General features: G+C 30.6%; 3 protein-coding genes across 4 annotated transcripts in view; all 3 read left to right on the top strand.

Annotated features, from left to right (window-relative positions):
• Positions 1–13,320, top strand: part of LOC105199594 — a 294,478-nt gene that overhangs the window by 82,233 nt on the left and 198,925 nt on the right. The window lies entirely within an intron of this gene.
• Positions 353–3,202, top strand: LOC105199579 (protein FAM8A1). Its single transcript, XM_011166737.3, has 5 exons — positions 353–1,518; positions 1,949–2,095; positions 2,173–2,293; positions 2,473–2,596; positions 2,697–3,202. The coding sequence occupies exons 1-5, from the start codon at positions 1,329–1,331 to the stop codon at positions 3,027–3,029; spliced, it is 915 nt and encodes a 304-aa protein (XP_011165039.1). The 5' UTR covers positions 353–1,328; the 3' UTR covers positions 3,030–3,202.
• On the top strand, positions 3,361–11,504 carry LOC105199581 (ras-related protein Rab6). 2 transcript variants are annotated; one of them, XM_026137044.2, is made up of 6 exons: positions 3,361–4,088; positions 4,751–4,809; positions 6,543–6,702; positions 7,224–7,429; positions 7,524–7,590; positions 11,401–11,504. In XM_026137044.2, exons 1-6 carry the CDS (start codon positions 4,019–4,021, stop codon positions 11,472–11,474), a joined length of 636 nt encoding a protein of 211 aa, XP_025992829.1. In that variant the 5' UTR covers positions 3,361–4,018; the 3' UTR covers positions 11,475–11,504. The 2 variants fall into 2 exon arrangements, with proteins under 2 accessions (XP_025992829.1, XP_011165040.1); XM_011166738.3 differs by lacking the exon at positions 11,401–11,504 and adding an exon at positions 8,115–10,206 and having other exon boundaries at positions 3,410–4,088.

Raw genomic sequence — 13,320 nt, 5'->3', positions numbered from 1 at the left:
CGTTCTATTTATATTTTCTATGTGAAACATTTAAATTGAAATATGCGAACGTGTTTGGAGCCAACATTTCAGTAGAAACAAGAATTATAAAAAATTATAGGAAATGCAGGTGAAAAAGAATAATAATTTTGTATTCACGTTTGCATGTGTGAAATCTAAAAAAAATAACTCCAATTATACTTTGTTTTTTTTTTATTTAATTATTCCATTAAATTCTTTATATTAAATCCATTAAACTATCAGTGTAAATAAATTCAACATTTTTTAATTTAATTATTATTTGTACAAATTTGTGTATTTTATTAGGAATATGTACAATATTGTGCACAATTATTTAAAAAAAAAGAAGAAAAGAAAATTGGAATATTTATATGTTGACTGCTGTATATTATTAATGAAATAATAATTGGGACAAAATTTTGGATCAATATTTTGGACAAGTTTGTGTTATCCGTTTACTTCTGGTACCAGTTTTAACTACCAGAGGTCGATTCTGAGTGACGTCTCCGATAATTTTTTCTTTTTTAATTTCTTTAAAAACCGCTTATAAATATAAAACGTTTTTCTCAAAGATTTACAAGAATATATTTCAAACCTTTTTGTTACAGTATGCTTTGTTTATTTTTAGAAAAATATTCATGTTCCAATCGATTTGCTGTTAGTATACTTTTATCAGCAGATGATAACATTCAATCTAGAGAGAATTTTCTACATAGAGAAAATCTCAAATAATTTTTTATAATTTGCAATAATTATATATACAGTGAAAAATTGTATTTTGCAAGATTTGCCGTTTTGCAGAAATGGATAACGCTCCGAATTTTTAAGCTTTTTATTAATAATGTTCTCGAATGAGAAAGGTGATTCAGACGTCAGTCTAGAGTTCTCCCCACGCTTGAAGGCTGGGGGAAAAGCTGTCGTGACGGCAACTCACTGGGCAATCGTGACTGTAAAAAGCTTTGCGTTGTATCCATTTGATATCATACACGTCAGTGACAAACAGTGTTAGCTAGCGTGTTCACATACGAGCCTGGTGATTGATTGCGACAGAAGTATCGCAAGTAGTTTACAATTGCAATTAAACAGCATTATCAGCACATTTGTTTATCTTCCTTCGCTGCACCTTGCATTTGTCCTTGTCAAGTGATACCATTGAAAATTAATTAACAACGTGACAATTGCTCTACCTGACAATTGTCATTGCTTTGTTATTGTGCCAAACGAAGGAGGGGAAAATTTAGGGGCGACAAACGTCGTTGACAACTTCCGTGATTTTATAGAGTGACGAACCGATTTAATTTTTTACTCAAGCGAAACGAGAAGCCAAAATGGCAGACGATAAAAATGATGACACGCCGGAGCGGGATTCCGAAAGTAAATTGAATCCGGCGGAGGAGAGATCGCGCTATTTTAAAAAGTTGGAAGAATGGCTCCAGGAGGCGTACGCCTGGCAAAGTGTCGCAGCGATGTTTCCCTATTATATGATGTCAGGACAATCTGTTACAAATCCAACACTTGGTACGAAAACATATTTTCAGTATTTTGCATCAAGTATTTTGAAATCATGCTTGATATTTCAAAAGACAAGAAATGATTGTTTTTGTCTTGATTGAGATTAGAAAGATTTTATTAAATTTATCATAAAAAATATAACATGTGTCTAATACAATATAATATGAAAATTAAAAAATACTGATTTCAAAATATTTCGTTAAATATTAACGATTATAATTATAAATAAAGTATATTGATAAAATTTTTAAAAATATTGAGATATCTATATATATTAGAATTTGAAAAGTTTTGTATTTTCTTTTTATATAATAATTTCTAAGAAATGTTAAGATATCGTGTCCTTTATTGTTTAAAATTGCACATAAATTTAAGAAACTGTAGAGATATTTTAGACTTAAGAATAAACTGAATTTCAACGAAAATATGATTTTAGCTTCAGCAGCTTTCCAACCAAATCAGGTACCAACATCAAGTACACAAGGAGTGATAAATGGAAATGTAGACAGACAAAACGAAACAGCGAGACAAAGGCGGCCTCAGGAACAACCTACGGGACCTTTTCAACCTCCAGGAACTGATGGTTGTAATTATTCTAGAAAAATTATTAGATTAGTATGACATGCCACTGATTTATGTGTTTCTTTTTTATCGATTCAGGTTACGAATATCGAATTCCTCCGATTTGGAAGAGATTTGCAGCTGAATTTATAGATTCAACGATGCTGTTTCTCTTGAAGTTTTCCATTACTTTCATCGCAATTGATGTCTTCGATTTTATGTAGGTTAAAAAACACATAATAATCTAAAAGATATCTATAAGTTTATTTGTTATGAATAGTTAAAACTAAACGAGAACATAATGTCTTAAGTGCGTAACGACTTCTACATTTCTTTTCAATCGTAAATTATTTTTAAATTTCTGTTTTTTAAATTACTAACATTTTTCTGATATTTCAGAGACATCGAAGACTTAGATTTGTTACAAACAAATTTACGTATTGATTATAAAATGGCTCTGGAAATGACTTATGGAATTCTGATTCTAGAAGTAATTCATCGCGTGATAGTTTGTATCTTCGAGGTAAAGAAGCTTCAACGTACCTTATAAAGAGATCAAATCATACAAAAATGAATCAACGCAAAAAGCAAATTACTAACTTTTTTTTTTATTAATTTCTCAGGCCTTTTGGCTTCAGCATGGAGTATACGGTCTTATCGGAGGTGCTACTCCCGGCAAGTACATGATGGGTTTACGGGTGGTTCAGTGCCGAAGTATAACCCCCGTTGAACGTCCGAATGAGCCGGATATGGTCCTGGTGAGCCCTGGGACCGATCTGGGCCTACCATTGGCCTTGGGTCGATCAATGGTGAAGAATTTTGTGCTAGCATTCATATTTCCCATTTGCTTTTCCCTGTTCTTCTTCAGGTTTAATAGAACCGGTTACGATTTGATCTGTCACTCTATCGTTATAGAGGATCCTTACAGAAATAACAATCGACAACACCAGGAGTAATTTGTTTAAGGGATACTGAGAGATGTTGGAATTCTCTGTGATGTGTACATAATGCTGTATGTGCTTCTCTTGTACCAAATGCATGCGGGTTCATGTGTATGGCGTGTATATATAATATATATATATATATATATATATATATGTGTAAAAAATAAAGATTATCATTGCGGCTAGAAGCCGTTTTAGAAATTTTTTTATTCAGAGGTAAAGTGTAAGTTGTACAAAATATAACATAAATTTCGTACAAAATTTTTATTTTTTATAACAGAGTCTTGGGAGATACGGGAATTATTTTTATTCCATTGTATCAATTCTGAATTCTGATTGATTTAATAGAAACAATTTTAATTTTATATCAATAAAAATTTCAAAATATAGGTGTAGATTAAAACACCAAGTATAGTAAAAAATATAATTTATATTTGCATTTTTATAAAAGTTCATGTTGAAGTAAAAGTGTAGAAACTGATGACAATTCGTCGAAAAGATACATTAATTGATTCTAAACTGTTAATCATTCCGTATAGCAGACTGATGTTTGTGGCCATATCACTTTCTAGAAGCAATTTCTGATTGGTTATCCATTGCGCATCCACGGGAGTGTAACAGCTTGACTTTTTAGAATCGTGGGAGCATCAGTGAGCCTGAGAACACTCTCTCACTCTCTCTCTCTCTCTCTCCTGTCGGAAACCGGTGGTGCCGCCTACAGCGTTCTCTGTGGCTCCGCTTTTCAGTCACGTCACTTCCCAGTTAAACGTGGCCGACTCATAGCAAGGAGTGGCATCCAAGCGAGCGTCGCGCGAGCTGTCAAGCTGTCGGCCCTGAGCAGCCCGGGAGAGAGCTAGCGGAGACTTTAATCAGCCGGTGCAGCTGATCGTTTAAATGACTCGTCGTGGCGGCCATTGAGCGCGCAATCGAGTATCCGTTGGCATCGAGACCGCCGGTTTTAGGCCTGCCAGGAGTCCGTTCAGGCGCGACAAAAGTAAAACATGTCGTCCTCGGGCGATTTCGGTAACCCGTTGCGGAAGTTCAAGCTCGTCTTTCTCGGCGAACAGAGCGGTGAGTGTTTCGACGGTGTGTCAACAAGTGCATTGATGTTCTGCGAAAGAATGGATCGATTTTCCCGCGGTGGGGGGAAGTGCTATCGCGAGCTCCGGTCTTCACGGCCAACAGGCCCGCGATCGGGGTGACGACCCTTGCCGACGTCGCCTGGTACCCTTCTAGGTTATGGATCAATATTCCCCACCGCCGCCGCCGCCGCCGCTGCCACCATATCCGCGTCGACACGATGTCGCCGTGTTAACTGCGCTCGTTCTAACCGTGTATTTAGGCGCTTGAAACGTGCAACGTGGTATCTGCGTTCTGCACTTTTTAACGAGTGGCACTCCGGTGGCCGCGTTTGGTTTAAATACACGTCAAAACGGATTTTTAAAATGTTTCTTTTCATTGAATATCCGAAATCTTTTTATTATAACGATTAGGAAATTTATTGCAAAGAGAAATATAATTTAAATGTTAATTTTGCTAATTGCTCAAATTTTATGAAAGAATCAAAATTTCTTGGTTTTACGAAGAAAAAAGTAATACGGAAATATAAATTTAACGAAAAAGTTAATTCCTCGAATTTTTCAAAATTAAAAATTAATTAAAGATTAATTTGAAAAAAATTTATAAAGACGCAAATTTTCCAAATAAAAGTTTCATGTAATTTTTTATTACAGTCGGGAAGACGTCCCTTATCACACGGTTTATGTATGACAGCTTTGATAACACATACCAGGTATGTAATAACTTATTTATATCTTAATTATTAATTTTTGTATAATATAAATTAATTATTTTTGTTGTGTTTTACACCTACGTTATTTGCACGAATTGCATGCACGTTATACAACATGAATGGAAAATTGTATACTCTGTATATTTTATGCTTTAAACTTATAGGTCAATGTATTTTTAATCTTTAATATAATTATATTATTAACATATTTAAATACTAATGTAATTTGATTAAAATATACTAACTCAAATTTACAAAATTGATTTTTTATATATTTTTATATAAAGTTTTCAAAATTTTTATTAAATTTTATTAAAAATAGATTTAGATTTATTAAAAATAATTAAATTTTTATATGAAACAATTCTCCGAAAATCAAATTCTATTGTCATTTATTTGCATAATTTGAAGCAGTAGCACAATTGACATTCTGATAAACCTATATTGAATGTGGTTATACATTGAATTGGCTATAAACTATGATGCAATAGCATCCAGAAACCTTTATCTGTATCTAGTGACACAATTTCTTCATATAACAAAGAAACTGAAATAATCATTTTAAATAAATTATGTATTATAAGTTATATGTATTTAAATTAAATTGTTTGAAATTAAACGAAATTGTTCGAAATTTGAGATTATTTAATATTTTGCGTCTTTCTTTTTTGCTTTCCATTGCTTTTAATTATTAATGTCGCAATAAATACTATTTACTAAATAAAGTTTTCTACAGCATGAATATAATTTGCATTGTGTGAGTTGTTTGTTTTTATGTGCCCTAAACTCCCTATCTTGCTATTAATTTTTGCATTATAATAAACTATGTGTGTAAAATAAAATGCTTGATTTTTATTCACTTTGCTATTTCTCACCTGTTGTAAATGTTATCAATACACTTACTAATTTTTTATTGATATATTTGTTAGGAAATGGCTATAAAATGTTTGGTAATTTATCCATATATCTTTCTTATAGTTTGTTTATCAAATGATAAATTGTCTGTCTCTCGGTTTACAAAATTATTTCAACTATTATTTTGTATTGATTTTTAAACAAGGAAATTGCATATATTTTTAATGCATTTTTCCTATTTGTTATAATTACACTATTTAGCATTTTTTGCTTGCGCGTTTTCTTTTTATATCATTTTATGTAATTTTTTAAAGATATACATAAATACAGAGAGAGTGCAAGAAAGTGCAGTTAGAGTGACAAGGCCGAATGCTAGCAGGAGAGGCAGTAGGGAACCAAGATATTGACTTTTTCTAATCGACAAAGATGGAAAGAGACGAAAAAATTTATAGGACATCGATAACTTGCTTTTCTTTCTTTCTCTCTTTTTCTATTCATGTTATATCACAGAATCCGTAGAGCACTTTGTTAATAAATTATAATGCGTATTTAATCACGCAACAAACTGTTAAATAAAGTGTACAATATAATAAAAGTTATTTAGATACTACGTAAGTATATTTTTAAGAAGTTTTTAATATCGGTAGAGATATTTTTATATATTTTAATAATTATTATATATTTTTACGAATATTTTGTTCGAAAAATAGTACATTATAGCATGTTATTTAAATTAATTTGGTTTTTTTAGTTAAATTTAATAGGATTTTGATTTGTTATTAATTTCTGAAAATGAATTTGATTTGTTAACGTTTTCGGTACTTTACTGACAATAGATCGATTAATTTTTAACATTTTGATGTAACGTTATGTTGCAGGCTACGATAGGTATAGATTTCTTAAGCAAAACTATGTATCTTGAGGATAGAACTGTGAGACTACAACTGTGGGACACAGCGGGGCAAGAACGGTTCCGTTCTTTGATACCTAGTTACATCAGAGATTCTACTGTCGCGGTCGTTGTTTACGATATTACCAGTAAGCACTCGGTATATAAGGTGTTCGGTGTCCTGAAAAGCTGTGTGCCAGCAGCTTCAAATTTGATATTGAAACGTTTCTTAAATAAAATAAACTTAAATAAAAACCAATTAATTTTAAATTTATTTATGTTATATCTTTTCAGAAATTTATATATAATTTTTTTATAATTAAATATTTTAAATTCTCTTTTCGAGAGTTTTTTATTTTAATTTTTTTAAAGAGAAAATTTATTTTTGTTTCTTAAAATTTATACGAAAAACACATTAAATTGATAATTTTTTTTGTAAATCAAACTTTTAATAAATTGTGTTATTTTAATATTTTTTTAAATATTAGTATTTTAATATTTATTATATACATATATTTATTATTTTTTAATTTATTACCATAATTATACATTTTATATTAATGAATAATGTTTACAATAATAATATGAATTTAATTTTGCTGGCATATATGCTATTATTGGTACACCCTGATGAATAAATTATGAAACTAAGATTGTGCATATTTATCAGACGCCAACTCGTTTCACCAAACATCCAAATGGATAGATGATGTACGGACTGAGAGAGGAAGTGATGTGATAATTATGCTAGTGGGCAATAAAACTGATTTGAGTGATAAGAGGCAAGTTTCGACGGAAGAGGGCGAACGGAAAGCGAAAGAACTAAATGTGATGTTTATCGAAACTAGTGCTAAGGCCGGCTACAATGTTAAACAGGTAACTGTATCACCATTTTACGCTCGGTACACAGAGAAGAGTCTTTCCGACTCGTAGGAGTGAGTAAAATTACCGTTATCATTAATTATTTTAGCTATTTAGAAGAGTAGCGGCAGCTCTGCCGGGTATGGATTCCACCGAAAATAAGCCTCCCGAAGACAGTATCCTTTGTGTAAGATACTTACTGCACGCAATTTGCATGGCATATTTGCAGGAACGTTCACGGCCACTTCTCTTATTTCACGTGTACATAATTCCCACTTTATCCGTTATTATCTATTCCTTCGACTCTGATTGTCACTATAGACCTTTTTGTCATTTTTTTACTTTATTGCTTCAATGACTTGTTATAGCAAAAATCGATTCTTGCATACTATATTTTATGTTTTTAATAATTAATCAGGTTTTCTTCTTTTTTTTAGGATATCAAATGTGAAACTTTTTTCTCACGTTTTACACATTTTATTTTAATTAATATTTTTGTCAAGAAACACATTACATTTTTATGAACAATTTAAATATTTAAATTTTACGTCATTTCTCACATTTTTTAAAAGATCGTCCACTATTCATTCTAATTTTTTGCTCTTGATTTTGGAACTAGATTTATTTGACGATCCGCCGGACCTTCCATTTGTTTGCGTTAAACTTTTGTGTTTTCCTTAATATGTTTTTTAATCCGTAGTGCAAGAGGTAGTGCTCAAGGACACGCCAATCGATCTGAATCCCTCGGAGAGCAGTTGTGCATGCTAAGTCGTCGTCGGCCTGTACGGTAGCAGGGTATCGAATCGAATTGAATCGAATCGAAAGACGTCTTAATATCTTCGAATAGAGTCCGAGCCGTTCCCGATCGTTTTGGAGCGATTTGTGGATTTTTTTCGACAAATATAAACTAATTTTCTAAAGAAATTTCTAAGATAGCTTTTTTACGATTTTTTAGCAAACATTTTAACCAAATAGTATTAATATTATCACATAATTATAATTAATTATAATTAATAATATTAATATGTTTATTATTTACCTGGAAATACACACAATACACATACACATACCCGTTATAATTTCTTCGACAAAATCGAAAAATGTTCTCTTGGAAATTTTCTTGGAAAATATACGTGTAAGATTATTATACAATATATTAATAATATTAATATAGTTAATTTATTTTAATTTGTTTTGCTTCAAGATCGTTCGAAGTGAATAATATATAGTTCTGTTTCTGTTCGATGCCCTGACTAGTAGACAAAACGCTAAGTTAATTTATAAGTTAAATGACTTAGGATGTTAGGATACTGATTGCATTCGGCCTGTGTGGTTTCCGTGAAGTCGGAAAATTCGTGAAAAGCCGTGCACTGAACAGCAACGATTTTTATTAAGACGAAAAAAAAATACAATTTCACACAGTAGCTTAAGACTGCTTTTACACAATGACGTGTTTTCATATATTAGCTGATCGTAGAAAGAGCTATTAATTCTTTCAGCCTTGATGCAGTACAGTTACGTTTTCGATAAAAATTATGAATTATTTTTTAAAAAATTGTAAGAATCCGGATTAATTAATAGATAAACGCATTCTCGCAAAATGCAGCAAATTAAAAAATAAATATAAAAAGTACGGTAAATGTATTTAGTTTCTATCATTATACAATCAAAATTGCTAGAATTTTAAAAATTATTATTATTTAACCAGTGAAAATAATTATTTAAATTAAAGCAATAATTTTAAGATTTATTGCAATTTTTTATTTAAGTTTTTATTAATTAATGAGTGTTTTATTTTTTAATTTTATTTGTTTTCTTAGTTTTCTATTGGATCCTTTTTTTCTATTGAAAATGTATCGGAGCTGAAAGAGTTCATATAGTCTTTGTCAACGTATCAAAGTTCACCTAAGTTTATTTCGCTTGTTAATATCGGTTGTTTAATATCGTATTTATCATATTATTTTTTTACGCGTGCAATTAAACATACATCGAGTTGCTCAAATTGCCATTAAACGGCTGATTGAAGGATCGTATTTTCCGTGTTCTTATTTATTTCGTAGTTTTCAAGAATAAGATATTAATTGTTTTACACGCTCGCAATAAATAGAGAAACTAAGACAGCTGCATTTGTATTTACATATTTAACAATAATTCTATCGATTTGGAGGTTATTGAAAAAAACGCATTACGTAAATGCAGTTCTCGAGATAATTAAATTAAAAATTTCAAATAAGTCATTGTGACTAATAGATATGTAGATCCTCATTCTATCCGATGCTAAAAATAAGTAGTTGTGAAACTCAAGTTTCAACTCATTGAAAGCTTAATAATCTGATCTAACTCTAAATACATAAATATTAATTGATGCTGAAAAGTTAGTAAAAGACGAGCTAAAAGAAAGGAAACGAGGGGAAGGATATTCAAAAGAAATTTTTTTACGAAATAGATGGATTAGCAGCTAACTATATCTCTTTTTTACAAATACTTTAAGAATAGAATAAATGGACAACTCTATACAAACTCGAATTTATCTTATAAAGTATTTTCTTTCTTTGAGATATTATTTGTATATGATTTAATTTTCCAATTTGTTTATAAAAGGACAGGAAAAGCAGTTTATTTAAATATTGCATATATAATTTGAGTTTTGGATAAAAAAAAGATTTATAATTTTTAATAAGATACTTATTTTAATGTCTCCTTTGTTGACTATTTGTCTGTTATTGTAATATCCTAATTTATGTAAAAAGAAATTAAATTATCGACAATACAAAGAAATATTGCAAAAGTAATATTTTTCATGCTGTTTTCTTATCTATGATTTTTAAAATTTTTCCCTTACTCTAATTGTTTGTTATTTTATTATTATTTTTAAAATATTAAGAATATGATTTATTTTTAAATATTTATTCAACTTATTTTTTACTTTGATTGCCCTTCTTATTTTTTTCTTTATAATTATTATTTTCTGAAATTAGAAAACCATTAAGAATAATCGAGGAAATTTACCAAAATTACATATAAGAAATTTTGTAAGAAAAAAATTATATTAATAGTTTTAATATTTTTGATAATTATATATCTAGGGCTTATATTAAATAATGTAAGAAAATACTTATTTTTTATATTGGATTTAATTGACGATAATATTTGTGGACAATTAATTCCGAATGTTCATTTAAACGTTTAATTTTAATTAGATTTCCAGTTTAATCGAACTTTTCATTAATTTTGTAACAGCTATTTTTGCTCTGTAAATACTTATCTATATCCTTTTCTTTGACATTTTGTGTTTTAAAAAACTTATGACACCTACTTATAGAACATATTCTCCGTCCCGTTTTTGGACTTTTATACGCTTTCAATTCACCTTTCTTAGCTTTACTAAGCAGAAATTAAAGCGTGATGGTGTACACACATTAAATCAAAGCTGTATTCTTATGAAGATTATTGGTTAGAGAAATTAAAAGAAAACTAGTTATGAAATTAATAATTTGGTAGCGATAACTACCAGTAGTCGATAGATAAATACTTAGAAATTTGTAGATAATACTAGAAAGTCGTTAAATAATTTTGTTTACTATAGTAGTAACATTAAGGATTGCATTGTACCTTATTTGGTTTGTAAGAATTCATTGTATTATCGGAACATCAACACGCATTAATTAAGTTTAAGGCTACCAATCAAATGTTTATCAAATGCAATAATGTATTTACTGACCAATAACATTGCCAAATTGCAAAAAGAGCATAAGTCTTTTTGGTATTTTTTATTTTTTGAAACGCATTTACCTTTTTTCGGCACGACAAACGGGAGAGACTGCTCCGAGCGAAAAATGTATTGGCATACGGTTTGATTAGTTCTTTTTATAAGCATATGTGATTGAGTTTCTTAAGAAACATCGAGGAAAGAAAATGAGATAAAATTGCCACGCTTAATAAGAACGCAAGTTGAAAATGCAACACACCTTAACACACAAAAGCAGCTGTCGACTTGCAGAATCAATCGCCGATGCAGAACGGCTCCGAATCGGAAGGCGAGAGCAGCTGCATCTGCTAGGCCCTGCTAGGGCGATTCGTCCTTTCAATCTGAAGAGAGAAAGAGCGAAAACAGAGAAAGAGAACGGGAAAATCGCAGTCAATTTCCCGACACGAATCACCATACCATTGCAAGACGCTGCTGGCTTCTTCTAACATCGTTACGGGAACAGGGGCCTTCGTCGCCGATCTCGGGCCCTAAGTATCGTTTCAAGTGCTACTAGACGAACTCGTGCGATATCTAATACTAGCTACTTGCATTGTTTTCGGATCGGCTTCATGCGAGAAAATGGAGTCCGCACTCTTCGGGACACTTTCACATCTAAGCTTGAAACGATGATAGCTGCGAAGTCCACGTAAAGTCCTCTGCTTCTTCGAGGATCAAGTTTTTCGCGTATAATTGCTTTACGAAGAGAAATTTGTGTGTGCTAAAGCAAAATTATAAGTAATAAGCTTCATATTTATAATTATTTTGCAGTATTATTAAAAGTCAATATTATTACTATAATTTTTTGTGTGATTTCAATTTTATATTAATTAATAATTCTGCAAATATACAAATTATACATATACTTATATTATCAAATACAATTATGAAATTTATAGACATATCGGATCATTATATAAAACTAAAGGATTTTTTCTTTTTTTGAGATAATTGACATGAGAGGAGGGGGGGGGAGAGGGGTTTAGAGGGGATTAAATTATACGGCGTTTCTTGATAGCTATCAGTTTTGGAGCAATAATCTTTTGGCTTTTGATAAAATTCTACATATCATTACTCTTACAAGAAGCATTTCTTAATTGTCAAGATCCAACGCTTTTACTTACAGCGACGAAGATATTTAATGCATATGTATATATGTATTTTACTATAATCTACAGCTAAAGCGAAAGCAATTTCTATTTTTTTCAGTTTTAAATTGACTCCTCTGAATCAAATTTTTTTTTCAAATAAATTAAATTTATTAATAGAATAAATTAAAAATTAATTTGATTTATAAAAAAATAGATAATGTATGATCTACTTTTTATAAATCACATAAGAATTATCTGAAATGATCTAGATTTCTTTTTAGGTTTCAACGATTGCTTTATTAAACATTAGCCTCGTTAATCGATTGATAAGCGCTATAGGAAAAGAGTTAATTTATTATCTGGCATGTGTGCGATTAGTGGAGATCACTGCTACATCTTTCCAAGTTTAAGCACATATATTGTCTCTTCGTTCGGAGATCCTGTATGTAACAAAATGCGCACAAGACACCGAAGCTTGCGGATGGATAGTTTTGTTGTGTATTTAAAAAAGAAGGGAAAACAAAGGAAGCACGACTGAAAGTAATCATTCTCGGTAGAATTGATTAAGTCGCTACTAAGCTAATTACGATGAGTTCGCGAGTTTCTCATTGACGGCACGTTTATCGGCAAGGTGTTGTTCGTTCGAGGATATTTCTAATGTACCACATATTACGAATCTTTATAGACGTTTTTCGATATCTCTTGATAATAAGCGACTCTACTTGATAACGAGACTCAAGTCTGTAGATCGACGGTGGAAATGCAAGTGTGCACAAACGACCAAACTCACTCGTGATCTTTTTTTATTGCAGACTATTGCCTTCTGAATCCTTCTTGTGATATGAATACTCAACTGCAGGTCTCCATTATGGAGAAATCATATAAAAGCCAGCCGAATCGTCTAGAAATGATCGAAAAATTATTGATTCACATTTAAATTGCACAAATAATTAACAGTTTAGGTTGAATAATTTAACTTGCAGCTAAGATAAATTTATAAATCTATATTATTAATTTGTAAATTGAAATTTTATTAACACGAATTACACATATATAAATGTAAATATAAA

The sequence above is a fragment of the Solenopsis invicta genome, chromosome 13, assembly GCF_016802725.1.
Source record: "Solenopsis invicta isolate M01_SB chromosome 13, UNIL_Sinv_3.0, whole genome shotgun sequence".
Lineage (NCBI taxonomy): Eukaryota > Metazoa > Arthropoda > Insecta > Hymenoptera > Formicidae > Solenopsis > Solenopsis invicta.
Note: the sequence above shows the minus strand (reverse complement) of the source record. Positions and strands in the feature narration are given on the sequence as shown.